Here is a 14,000-nt window from a genome sequence, read left to right as displayed (position 1 = left end):
TTATTAATTGCTTCTTTAACAAAGCAGCACGATGAACGTAAGAACCACAAAGGATGCTTTTCTCCCCATAAACATATACATTCATGCATTCCTTCCTCCCTGCTTCATTACGATAGCAGTGCAGGGTTGTCAAAGAGCATGTGCACTTGCTTCTCAGCGCCTTTCTGATGGGATTCCCCCCCCCAGTGCCTGCCATTTGTTTCCAAAGTCTGAGAGGCTAGGCCTTTTTAATGGTGTAGACTGTGGGCTAGTGCTGCCGTATGTGGCGATTCCCTTGTCCAGAAGAGAAAATTAATAGACTATGAGGAGCTTCCACTAAGTGAATTTCCTTCAGTTTAAAGAACTGCCCTTTATCATGAGATTATAGTCTTCCTGCTATATGATATTTAACATCCCTTTCTGAATTGAAGGCTGTGAATTTAGACTTTAAAAATACTGTGTCTTACCAAGTTGAGAACCCTGATATCTGTGCTACAATTTGGGGAGGGGGAATTTTATTGGTCCACAGATTGAAAATCTAGGAACCATAGTTATACCTGTGGTTTACCTACCTCACTCACATAGTCATTTACCTATGTGAGGAGATTGTGGATATTAGGGTAAAAGATAAGGAAATCCTTGTGCTTTGGATGGAGTAATGGACCATGAAGTTAGTTAGATATGTGGTTACAACTGTGGAATCAAAATAGATTCTTCAGACCTTATTAACTTATCATTAGGAAATATCTGGAGTGTGGCAGCCAATAATTTAAGTTACATCCAATTCCAAAGCCTGCATAGAGTTGGATTGAGTCTCTAGTGGGTAAGTAAAATGATGTGAGCATTGGCACCGATATTTGAATATCAGCTCGGAGAAAGAAGGGAGAGAGATGAGTATTCGTTCTTGCCATCCTAGAACAATGTATAAGCAATGTTGTCTTATAACATGGTTCCCATACTTGAAGAGAAGGCTGGAAAGGAGTGGAGTTTTATCTGTTATATTTTGACAGCTCAGTTATACAGAAGGAAAAAGTGTGGTAGTTTTTTTTCTAGCATTATATTTGCACAGCTTTCTAGTGGAAAATTTTTTGAGAAATAGATGTTTAAGGTTTTGAATTGGGTCCTTTGATTACCAAGTGTACCTGTGTGTGAAAGCTGATCCAGTTGAGTGGTCTCTGTGCTATAGGCTCTACTTTCTTCTTCACTATCATTAAGATATTTCTCGCTTTATCCCTTCCTACCACAGACCCTGGGATGGTGTTTTTTATCCCCACTCCTTGAGTCTCACCTTACCACAAAACTGCCTGATGCTGGCATTTGTGTTGGCAGGTGTAGGGGAAGCAGAAGGAGGAGATGGGGGAAAGTAAACACTGCTTCTGTGGCTGGACTCTCATCTGGCTTACTGCTCATTTGATGTGTGACTCTGAGCCTGTACGCCTCAGAGTTTGTGTGTGGGCTCGGTCGCTTCAGTCGTGTCCGACTCTCTGCGACTCCGTGGACCACGCCCCGCCAGGCTTTTCTGTCCATGGGATTCTCCAGGCAAGCATACTGGATGAGTTGTCCTGCCCTTCTCCACCCGGGGACTGAACCCACATCTCTTAGGTATCCTGTATTGGAAGGTAGATTCTTTACCACTAGCACCACCTGGGAAGCCCATGCCTCAGAGCTTAATTACCTGTAAAACCGAGATACTGTTCTTTGAATCTATTGAGAACATACGTGAAAACACTTTTGAAAACTTTTTACTGTATAATTCTTAGGTAGTATTAATAAGGCTACATTCATAGATGCTCTTAGTACATTTTCAGTTAAATAGATTCATGGGAACAGTCTTAGAAAGAAACCTAAGCACTTCATTTAACATTTGTTTTATGGGAATAGACACTGAGTTTCAGTCAACTTTTAATGACCATGTACTCACACATGTTGAAAGCTCAATAAGAGCAGAAATTAGGGGCTATTGTATCATAACTGTCTTTGTGCTTAATGTAATTTCTAACCCAGAGTAGATGCTCATCAGATTTTTTATTAAATGGATGATTATTTAATATACACACATAGTTACAAAGAACTTTCCATCCGAAGGAAAGTACTGTCTTATACTTGCTGATGTGAGTGTGGATATATAGACAAGAATGGTGTCCAGTCTGAAATTATCTTAAGCCATCCTTTTAATTTTGTATGTGCATTTGCTTGTCCTGTTGAGAACATGTTTAGTACTGAGAATCTGCAAGAGGTATTTTCTGAGGAAATATGGGATAAATAAAATTGCTTTGTGTACTTTTCAAGCCATATACTCATCAGTGAAATTTTACTGATTACAGTTAAGAAATTACTTTGTCTCTTTGCAGGATGGAAATTGAGAGCTTCATTGTTGTGTTTTCTTTTTTAAAGCAAAGATCATTGTCAACCATCTCAAATTATATGTCCTTTGAAAGGTTATTAATAGACTTGTTTGCTAAGACTGAGCTGCTTAATTAATAGTAAATAACTATATTATTTTTAAAATTTTGTGCTCTGTAAGGAAACTTACTGCTGAATTTGTATAGTACCACTGTCAGATATTTAGTTCATTTTTTAAGGTGGTGGTTCTATTCATGTTTGGGTGTAATACTTTCTTAAATTCTTGTTGACTGATGTTTGTTTTTAGTATTTTGATCTTTTCCCAATTCTTCTTGCTGCTTTAAGAATTTTAAATCTCTTAAAACCTTGCTAATTATCTTGAGATTCAAGATTAAAGTATATAGTTCTTATAATATAATAAATTAAGCCCAATATATTTTATCCTGAATGTGCATATGGAACTTTATAGGGGTTAAGTGGATTTTCCAGCTACTGAATTAGATTATTTCAAAATATCAGCTATGTTTGCCAGTCATCTGTTTTTTAAATAAAGCTGATCTGGAATTTGTCCAGGGAACTCATTAGAGTTCTAATATTAACAGTAAGTGGCCTCCTCCAGTCCTGATCTTTTGGTTCTGTAGAAAGAGAAACTGAAGCTGGGCGTTTCCTTTGGGCACAGAGCAGGAAAATCTAGGGGTTCTTTTTATTATGGCCCTTTGTGGGTTCTGTTGTTGTTGTTGTTCGGTCTCTTAAGTTGTGTCTGACTCTTTGAGACCCCAGGGACTGCAGCACGCCAGGCTCCTCTGCCCTCTGCTATCTCCTAGAGTTTGCTCAAACTCCTGTCCACTGAGTCAGTAATGCTGTCTAACCACCTCATCCTCTGCTGCCCCCTTCTGCTTTTGCCTTCAGTCTTTCCCAGCATCAGGGTCTTTCCCAAGGAGTTGGCTCTTCATATCAGGCGGCCAAAGTATTGGAGCTTCAGCTTCAGCCTCAGTCCTCCCAGTGAATATTCAGGGTTGATTTTTTTTTTTTTTTTTTAAGAATGACTGGTTTGATCTGGTAGTCCAAGGGACTCTTAAGAGTCTTCTCCAACATCACAATTGGAAAGCATCAATTCTTCAGCACTCAGCCTTCTTTAGGGCTTCCCTGGTGGGTCAGATGGTGAAGAATCCACCTGTAATGCAGGAGACCTGAGTTTGATCCCTGGGTTGGGAAAATTCCCTGGAGGAAGACCTGACCACCCACTCCAGTATTCTTGCCTGGAGAATCCCCATGAACAGAGGAACCTGGTGGACTACAGTCCATGGGGTCGCAGAGAGCCGGACACAGCTGAGTGACCAAGCATAGCAGCCTTCTTTATGGCCCAGCTGCTAAAGACCTGATACTTTTAACTGTGGTGAAGGAGAAGACTGCTGAGAGTCCCTTGGACTGCAAGGAGATCAAACTAGTCCATCCTAAAGGAAGTCAAGACTGATGCTGAAACTGAAGCTCCAAGATCTTGGCCACCTCATGCAAAGAACTGACTCATTGGAAAAGACCCTGAGCTGGGAAAGATTGAAGGCAGGAGGAGAAGGGGACAACAGAGGATGAGATGGTTGGATGGTATCACTGACTCGATGGACATGAGTTTGGGCAAGCTCCAGGAGTTGGTGATAGACAGGGAAGCCTAGTGTGCTGTAGTTCAAGGGGTTGCAAAGAGTCAGAAATGACTGAGCAACTGAACTGAACTGAACTCACATCCGTACATGACAGCTGAAACAACCATAGCTTTGACTATATGGATCTTTGTCTACAAAGTGGTGTATCTGCTTTTTAATATGCTGTCTAGGTTCGTCACAGCTTTCCTTCCAAGGAGGAAGCATTTTTTAATTTCATGGCTACAGTCACTGTCACTGTCTGCAGTGGTTTGGAAGCCCAAGAAAAGAAAATCTGACACTACTTCCACTTTTTCCACTTCTGTTTGCCGTGAAGTAATGGGACCAGATGCCATGATCTTCGTTTTTTGAATGTTGAGTTTCAACTCAGCCTTTTCACTGTCCTCTTTCCCCCCTCATTCCAGAGGCTCTTTAGTTCCTCTTCACTTTCTGCCCTTAGAGTGGTATCATCTGTATTTCTGAATTATTGATATTTCTCTTGATTCCAGCTTGTGATTCATCCAGCCGAGCATTTCACATGAAGGACTCTGCATGTGAGTTAAATAAGCAAGGTGACATTATGGAGCTTTGTCATACTCCTGTTCCAATTGTGAACCAGTCAGTTATTCCACGGTGGTTCTGTTGTTTCTTGACCCATATCCAGGTGTCTCAGGAGACAAGTAAGGTGGTCTGGTACTCTCATCTCTTGAAGAATTTTCCACAGTTTGTTGTGGTCCACACAGTCAAAAGCTTTAGCTTAGTCATTGAAGCAGAAGTAGGTCTTTTTCTGGAATTCCCTTGCTTTCTCCATGATTCAGTGAATGTTGACAGTTTGATATCTGCTTCCTCTGCCTATCTAAACCTAGCTTCTACTGCTGAAGCCTAGCTTGAAGCATTTTGAGCACACCTTGCTAGCATGTGAAATGAACACAATTGTAAGGTAGTTTGAACATTGTTTGGAATTGCTCTTCTTTGGGATTGAAATGAAAAATGGCTTTCTCCAGTCCTGTGGCCTCTGCTGAGTTTTCCAAATGTGCTGACATGTTGCGTGCGGCACTTCAACAGCATCGTCTTTTAGGATTTTAAAAAGCTCATCTGGGCTTTCATAGTCTCCCCTAGCTTTGTTTGTAGTAGGCTTCCTGAGGCCTGCCTGACTTCATGCTCCAGTATGTCCAGCTCTAGGTGAGTGACCTCACCACCATGGTTATCCAGGTCGTTAAGACCTTCCTTGTAGTTCCTCTGTGTGTTCTTGCCACCTCTTCTAATCTCTTCTGCTTCTGTTAGATCCTTACAGTTTCTGTCTTTTATTGTAGCCATCCTTGTGTGAAATTGCCCCTCGGCCTCTCTAGTTTTTTTGAAGAGCTCTCTAGTTTCTATCACTCTGCTGTTCTCCTCTGTCTCTCTGCTCTGGTCGCTGAGGAAGGGCTTCTTCTCCATGCTGTTCTCTACAGCTCTGCATTCCGTTGGGTTTATCTTTCACTTTCCCCCATGCCTTTCGTTTTTCTTCTTTCCCCAGCTATTTGTAAAGCCTCCTTAGACAACTGCTTTGCCTTCTTGCGTTTTTTCTTCTTTGAGATGGTTTTGGTCACTGTGTCCTGTACATGCTGTGGTTTTTGCCTCTGCCCAAATGTCTGCCATTTTAATATGGAAAGAGCCCCTGGACCAAAGATAATATATGCAGTTAGTCTCTTCAGAGGTATTAGTTCTTTTTAGTCTTAGGGAATTTCAAAGTACATTTACTGATATAGGAAATACCTGTACTTTCCTCTCAATTTTGCTGTGAACCTAAAACTGCTCTAAAAAATAAAGTTAAGAAAAATAAAACCACTCCATATATCCAAAGTCTCCTTAGTTTATCTATACATGAGGGGATGAGGGAAAGAGAATAAGCCTCATCAGCATACTGTCAGGACATGTCAACATCAGAAAAGAATGTTGGTAAATCTCACAGAATTTGTCTCTGGGTCAAAAAGAGATAGTGCAGTGATAGGAGGAGACATTTTGATGATGACAGCTCTTTATATTGAGTAACCTGTTTCCTGTATTCTCAGTTCAGTTCGGTTCAGTCACTTAGTCATGTCCGACTCTTTGCGACCCCATGGACTGCAGCATGCCAGGCTTCCCTGACCATCACCAACTCCCGGAGCTTGCTCAGACTCATGTCCATCGAGTCAGTGATGCCATCCAACCATCTCATCCTCTGTTGTCCCCTTCTCCTGCCTTCAGTCTTTCCCAGCATTAGGGTCTTTTCTGATGAGTCAGTTCTTAGCATCAGGTGGCCAAAGTATTAGAACTTCAGCTTCCACATCAGGCCTTCCAATTAATTCAGGACTGATTTCCTGTAGGATGGACTGGTTTGATCTCCTTGCAGTCGAAGGGATTCTCAAGAGTTTTTTCCAACACCACAGTTCAAAAGCATCAATCCTTCAGCGCTCAGCCTTCTTTATGGTCCAGCTCTCACATCCTTACATGACTACTAGAGAAATCATAGCTCTGACTAGATGGGCCTTTGTTGGCAAAGTAATGTCTCTGCTTTTTAATATGCTGTCTAGGTTGGTCATAGCTTTTCTTCCATTGAGCAAGCGTCTTTTAATTTCCTGTATTCTGTGTATCCGTGATTTGCTATCACTTTTTGGTAGAGTATATATTCTTTTATATTCTTTCTCAAGGGAGTTCCTGAGAGAGAAATGAAGAAGGCCTATAACAAATAAAATAGGTGAATATTTTCTCAGTTCTCCTGAGAATACAGTGCATGGTGAGAGCCATAACAGAGACATAGGAGAAAAGTTAATTCATTTTAAGAGTGGATGTTTTAGTGCATTCGGCCTAATTCCATTGTAGAATCCTAGGTAAGAATCATTATTCTAGTAAATTCTGTAAAAACATGCATGGAAAGTAAATTTTTAAGACCTTGCATATCTAAAAATATCTTTATTTTACCCTAATATGTAATTGATAATTTGACTGGATATGTACTTCTGTATTGGAAATTATTTTCCTTCTAGTTTTGAAGACATTGCCTATTTTTTTGTCCTGATTCCAGTATTGTTGCTGTCAGTAGCTTGTCTGATTCTGAATCTTGGTGCTGTTAATTATCTGCAGAAGGATTTGTTTTGCTGTCAATAGAGTTGGTACTCAGTTTTTACTACTGATGTGTGGTTCAGCTTTCTTAAACCTGCAGGACAAGTGACTACACGTTCATCTCATGCTTTCCAGGGGCAAGTTTATGTGTTGATGTGTCCTCTCTTGCATGCATACTTGTGGGATACATACCCACCCTTGTGTATGCTTTTTTTTTTTTTTTTTAATTCCATTCCTATAAATTTTGTTGAATTTTAGGAGAGAATACATTATTAGGTGACCTGGAACCTTTCTTGATTTTCCATCTATTATCCAATTTGATCCTTATAACAGTCCTGTAATATACATAATGTTATTAAAATTTTATAGATGAGGAAACAGAGACACAGAGAAATTAAGTCAATGGTTCTAATGTATCCAGCTAGGTTAGAACTAGGATTTGAACCCAGGCAATTTTAATTTCAAATCCTGTTTAACCATTGCACTATAAATGCCTTTTGTGGTGATATATTCTTTATGCTTTAAGAGATAGGCACCACTGTGTGAATTATTTATCATTGTTTCTCTGATACTTATATTAAATGGCAGTTTATATTTCGTGACAAGGGAGAAAAGTGGGGAAAAAACTCCTAAACCCAAAAGCTGCTATAGTTGTGGGTATCAGCCATAAACCATTTTTATCACTAACTGATTTTAAAATGCCTTTGCCAAAGAAATAGTATGTGCAGGAAATTAAGTTTGCTTAAATGTCCTTTCTTTTGAAGAGAAATAGTCTTAGATTTTGTGGGATGCTGTTGTGTGTGAATAGAGAACCAGCCTTGAAGTGTATGCATAATGAGGAAGGAAATGGAGATCTTACAGTAAGGTGCCTATAAAAATGAACCACTAAGTCAGTTATAATTGAGTTGTTGTTGTCTAAGAAGGTGTATTTCCAGGTTGAAAGAACTGTGGTTAGAAAAATCAGTCTAGGGTATATAAAGAAAATAACTGACTTACAGCTTTTTAACTTTAGTTACAGTGTAGAGTAAAGTAAATGGATTTTAATATAACTAGGAAAGTCTTCCTTGGAATTTTAAAGATTAGGTATAAAGAGATGACATAGTGTATCATTTTGGCTAGAGGTACTTTCCTGTTAGATCTAATGATGTGGGGTCATCCTAGTCACTTAGTTTTAACCTAGGGGAAAAAAAAGATATTTGTATCTGTTACTGTGATAGTAAAGTTGCATTTTTAAAATAAAGAGTTTTAAGTGGAAAATATTCATTGGTTGATTATATGTTTTGAAAAGTTTAAATGTAATGAAGAGGAACTATAGCATCTCCTTCCGAAAAACATATTGGAGCATACAGCATTATTAGTGATATCCTTTTAATCTTTTTCTGTTAATTGGTTTGCATTAGCACTGTCTTAATGACACATGTATCTCTACTAGAGGTAAAATTTAAGTGTTTATTCTCTGCTTTAGCTGTTGGAATCCATCAAAAATGTACTTGAAAAAATATCTTCCCTTATGAATTCTTAATCATGGCTAAAGCAAGCAATAGATTAGATATAAATCTAGAAGCTTCAGGAAAGATAAACAGTGTTATATCCATTTTTAAAGTAAGCAAAAACTGGAAAGGAAAGAATCGGAAGACGTGGGAAGTGTGGCAGATACTATAAAAGCATAATGAGTATGAGAAGAGGATTGCGTTTTTTGAGAAAAGAAAAACTGAGTTTATTATTTCATCCTGAATCTCTAAGTATTGATCTTGCTTTTGTTTTACTAAGGCAGTAATTCGGTGCAGGGCATTACTGGTTTGATAAAAAGGTGAAATAGTGGAATAGCCTTTCTTGTTTTTCAGCTCATTTCTTTTAAAACACCCAGCAGCATGGCTTAATGCCTTTCCTGTCAGCCTCTGTCTCTATCTGTTTATTGCTGATCTGACGGTCTCTGGTCCTTCTCCTTTGCTGTTAAATGTGTGTGTGTCCTTTGTTTGTGCTGGTGGGTTTCGCTGTATTTGGATGTGAAGAAAAGCCTGTTATTGCCATACTGTTCTAATTAGCCTTCTGGGTGAGCGTATACATTACATAGGCCTTTTAAGCCATGAAAGAAGACAGCTCACAACAACGCAGGTTTTCTTCCTCTACTGTGGTTTCGCCTGTCTTATTTCCTCCACGAATTGATGGCCGAAGGCTTGTCCGAAACGCTTCATTTGGAGGATACAATGAACTTTCTCCTTCTTTGCCAGGTTTGTTTGTTTAATCTTGCATTCTTTTCTTAATTTCTTATAGACTTTTCATTAAAATAAACTGGACATCTTAACGTCTTAAAGCTGCTTTCTTCTAAACAAAACAATTCTATAGTGAAAGGTTAGATTTTAGTAACTGCTACAGTACGGCTTGGCTTTCCATATTTTCTTTTACAGTCTCTTTATGCTTGAACTTGAAAGCTAATGATTGAGTGAAGTATGTATCTTGAGTGCTTATAGCATGAGTTTTTACTTTAATTATTGAAATAAATATTATAACCCTTTGATAAAAATAAAGCCCTTTGTAGTTTTGAGATAAAATTCTATAAATAAACCAACTGTTCTGAGGTTTCTGCAAATGAAACCCACATATTTAATATTGATATTTGTTTGACTATTCTCAAGCAAAATAGTAACTGTGAAAATTGATGTTTAGTTTATGCTTTAATAGATTAAGTCCTGGCTAACATGAAGTTTTCTGTGTAATTTAATTTTTGAAATGCCTTACTTCATGTTGTTAAATGTGTTTATGTATGATCAGTTTTTGCTTAGAAAATGTTATTTTTAGGGCAATATTTATTAAATGAAGTTAGACATTTGACAGCTATGATTTAGACATTAAACAATTGGTCAATGAAATGTAGCTGTTAACTGATCTTTTATTGTTTGAAAAAGATTTATTATACCGAATATTTGGATATAGATGTTAAGATATAAGCAATCTTTGTTTTCTTTTCAGAATATTAAACTGCTACATAATCATATCTACTCTTTTAAGGTTATATTTTTCTTTTAAAATAAAAATGTTCTTTTAATCCTCCTGACAAATATTGACTGAAACTGGTGCTTGTTTTAATTGTTTATAAATTTTTCTGACACTCATTTTGTGAAATTCTATTTTCATTTTTCACTCTAGCCTTCTTAGCTTTTTGTGAATACTCATGCTGATAGGCAGTACATACATTCTCTTGAAATACAGTGTTACTGGGACAATTAAATAAATTATTATAAATTCACTGACTTCATTTTCTTTTCTAACAGCATTTTGAAAAGTATTGGAAACCACATATCCTGAACTGTTGCCTAAGCAACATGAGCTTTAAACAGCACTCATAATCCGTGTTTAGTCTTCTTAGTGTGGTATGGTCACTGTCATGCTTCTTAATGTTCTCACAGTGGTATGAAATACTGTTTGTCTTTGTTCAGAAGTGACTCTGAGAATACAAGTTTTTTTTTTTAATGTTGTTGAATACTTACTTGCTTTTTCAATGTGACTTAGTTCCATTTCTGTATTTGGCTCCTTGTTTTTCTTTTTTTAAGCCAGCAAGCTTGCTGGCACGTGTTTACTGACCTTCATGCTGTGAGTCTCCTCAATGTAGAGAATAATCAGGTGACCTTACTTAACAATAGAAAACAATGTTTTAGAAGTTTGGTTTTTTTAAAAAAAAAGAAGTTTGGTTTTTACTTCGTTTAATTTAAGACAGAGTTGTGAGTTTCTCTTGTCAAAGAGTATATTGAAGGTCATCCAGATAGATTTCTTTTAGTGGAAAAGTAGATGTTTGGCTTTGTTTTCTAATTCTTGAAATAGATAAGGTCATATTCATAAGGATGCTTCCATAGTCCTCTTAATACAACTAACAATAATATTAAAACCAGCCATGATTAAAAGTTCTTTCTAATATGTTTTATCAGCTAGGAAGAATAGTTGAATAGAATTAGGTACTTCAAAGAGTGGCTTTTTTAAGTTAAAAGTAAAAAATATAATTTTTTCTGGGACATTTTATTGTTTTCGCTGACATCATTAGAGAAAGAGAGATTATACATTAGTGATATTTAGATAGCTTTCTTTTACTGCTTTGACCACACCCCTTTTTAGTGTTCATTTTCCTTAGGAAAATCCACCCACCCTTTTTTTTGGTCACTTCCAGCTTAAGGAACAAATTAGTATGACCTTTTTCTGTATGATGAATTATAAAATAGAATGATACTCTTTGTCCGTGTACCTAGAAATTGAAATAAACTTTGGCGCCTGATGTCTTCTGCTAGCGATCAGAAGTTGTTTTGTGAAGTTTGCTCAGCGTTCTAATGTTCTTTTGATGAATTTGTAGGGGAGAAAGTGGTCTCCCCGTCCTATTCCTCCACCATCTTAGCTCCTCCCCTGAAATAAACTTTGAGCAAGGAAATTTACGGACAGTTTGTAGAAGCTTTAGTATATAGTTAGATCTTTTTAGTATATCTTGACTTCTCTGAATTTTTTTTTCTTGTGTAATTTCTTAATTCTTGGCTGTGTTCAATTTAGTTAATGTAATTCTATATTTGTAAATATTTACTGAATCTACATTTTTAGATACTGTGTATGTAATCTGATTTTAACAAGACTGAAGCAGTATAAAACTTGCTTTATTATATCTAAACATTATTGAACCAATTTTTAATGAGGTATATAAAAAGTTATACCTTATCAGTGATGATAGCATTTTTCATCTGTTAATAAGAAGTTAGGGACAGTGCACCAATTTATATTCCATTGAATTAGTAGGAGAAAGTTTTACTACTGTATTACTGGAAAATATCTTCATGATTTTCCCACAGGTTTAGGGAAGACTTTCTTAAGACCAAAAAGCACTAACTGTTAAAAGAATAAGATTGCTAAATTTGACAGTTTGCAAATTAAGAGACATTAATCCAAAGAGACCGTGCAGAGAATTAAAAGACAAGCCATAGAATCGGGAGATATTTATAATAAATGTAACTGGCAAAGAACCAATATTTGGAAAACATTATGATTTCCTATATAAATCAAGAAAAAGTACAGTTTTTTTTAATATACTGAAGAGTTCCTTCACAAAGGGAATATTAAAATGGTAATTAACATATGAGATAGTACTCAATATCATTAGTGATCAGAAACACAGTAACTAAAACCTCACTGCTTTACATTGACACACCCAACAGATTGGCAAAAATATTAAAAGTTTGTCAACATTGATGTTAGCATGGATATGGGAAAAGGAGCCCTATCACACATGGTTAGGGGGAAATAAACAGATGGTCAACAGTTTGGTATTCTGAAAGACACACGTAGACTCGGGCCAGGAGTTCTGCTTCTGGTTTAAACGTTAGAGATACTCATGGATATATGTCTACTGGGATGCATTTCCAACAGTATTTGTATCATCTATATTTGTAAGAGGGATAAACTAGAAACAACACAAGCAGATGGATAAATAGTGATATAGTCATGCAATAGGATTCTAATCAGCAATGAAAATGAATGAAATGCCAGTTGTGGCATGCTGGTAAATAATCGTAAAAGCCAAGGTAGCTATTTCTGAGGGCCAGAAGAGTAGATCGGGTCAGGAATGGCATGGAGCAGCATAGGAGGTGGTTCTCGCAGGATGTTCGCAGTTCCGTATTTCTTGATTTGGGTGGTGATTATGCAGATAGTTATTGTATACATTAAATTATGTTTTTATGTTTTAGGTATGTTTCTGAAGGTGTCCTGTATTTCACATATTTTAAAAAGCCACTGCATGTAAAAGTAGAGTCCATTTTTATTAATCTTTGGATCAGTTTATCAAAATTTAAATGGATGAATAAGAATTGAGACCTTTCTTTTCAGGAACTCCCAGTCAAGTATGGGACATGAACATAAAAACAGACAATTGAAGTATATTGTGATAAATAGAGTAGTGCAAATGTACCAAGTGCTGTGTATCAGAGGAGACAGCTAGCTGTGTTTATGCAGTCTAAACATGGCCTCCCAGAAGGCGTTGGCCTTGAATCTAGAGACGCACTCTGACATTCTAGAAACACCATGAATTTTAAAGTTAGACCTGAGTTTGAATTAGCACTGATACTGTCACCTGTTGTCATTTGTCACATTACTTAATTTCTGTAAGCCTCAGTTTTTTCAATTATATAGAATATACCTGATATTTGAGGGGGGAGGCTTGATTTTAAAGACTAGAAGTAAATTATCGTAGTATCTTAAAATTGCAAGTGTTCCTACAAATGGATATTGGTTGCTTTATTGTTTTCATTAGTATTATGTTAATTATTTTCATAATTATCATTGTTGGAAATCAGAATCAGCCCAGAGCAGGGTATGTTAAAGGGATATATACTAAGTAAACAAGGATGCCATAGCAAAAGAGGCCTAATAAATTAGAAGAATAAGGAAAGGGTGTGGCGTTAGTAGTGAAAAACCCACCTGCAGGAGACACGAGAGACACTGGTTCAATCCCCGCATCGGGAAGATCCCTGGAAGAGGATATGGCAACCCCCTCCAGTATTCTTTCCTGGAGAACCCCATGGGCAGAGGAGCCTGGTGGGCTGCAGTTCACGGGGCTGCAAAGAATCAGACATGATCAAACTGACCCAGTAGAGCACATCTGAACTTTTTAAAAATTATTAAGGCATAACCTACACATAGTTAATTGCACAATGTTTTGAATTTTTAGTTATGTATCTACTCCAGCCTTCTTGCCTGGAGAACCCCCAGAAGAATCTGGCAGGCTACAATACAAGGGGTCACAAAGGGTTGGATGTGACCGAGCAGCCGAGCACAGCACAGCACACAGCCACATGTGTCACCGCTCCCCAGGCCTTCTCAGGACTGGAGAACCCCCGGGGGAATCTGGCAGGCTACAATACAAGGGGTCACAGAGAGCTGGATGTGACCGAGCAGCTCAGCACACAGCCACATGTGTCACCACTGCCCAGACCCCAG

At 37.5% G+C, this 14,000-nt stretch overlaps 1 protein-coding gene across 8 annotated transcripts in view; it reads left to right on the top strand.

Annotated features, from left to right (window-relative positions):
- OSBPL8 (oxysterol binding protein like 8) overlaps positions 1–14,000 on the top strand; it is a 162,423-nt gene that overhangs the window by 97,549 nt on the left and 50,874 nt on the right. The window contains exon 1 of one of the 8 annotated variants that reach the window (XM_020886134.2): positions 8,849–9,268. The exons of the other annotated variants lie outside the window; for them this stretch is intronic. Within the exon in view, the coding sequence (XP_020741793.2) occupies positions 9,124–9,268 (145 nt within the window). The 5' untranslated portion in view covers positions 8,849–9,123. Of the gene's footprint in view, positions 1–8,848; positions 9,269–14,000 lie in introns of those variants that run through there. 8 annotated transcript variants of the gene reach the window in all.

Source organism: Odocoileus virginianus, chromosome 24 (assembly GCF_023699985.2).
Source record: "Odocoileus virginianus isolate 20LAN1187 ecotype Illinois chromosome 24, Ovbor_1.2, whole genome shotgun sequence".
Taxonomy (NCBI): Eukaryota; Metazoa; Chordata; class Mammalia; order Artiodactyla; family Cervidae; genus Odocoileus; species Odocoileus virginianus.
Note: the sequence above shows the minus strand (reverse complement) of the source record. Positions and strands in the feature narration are given on the sequence as shown.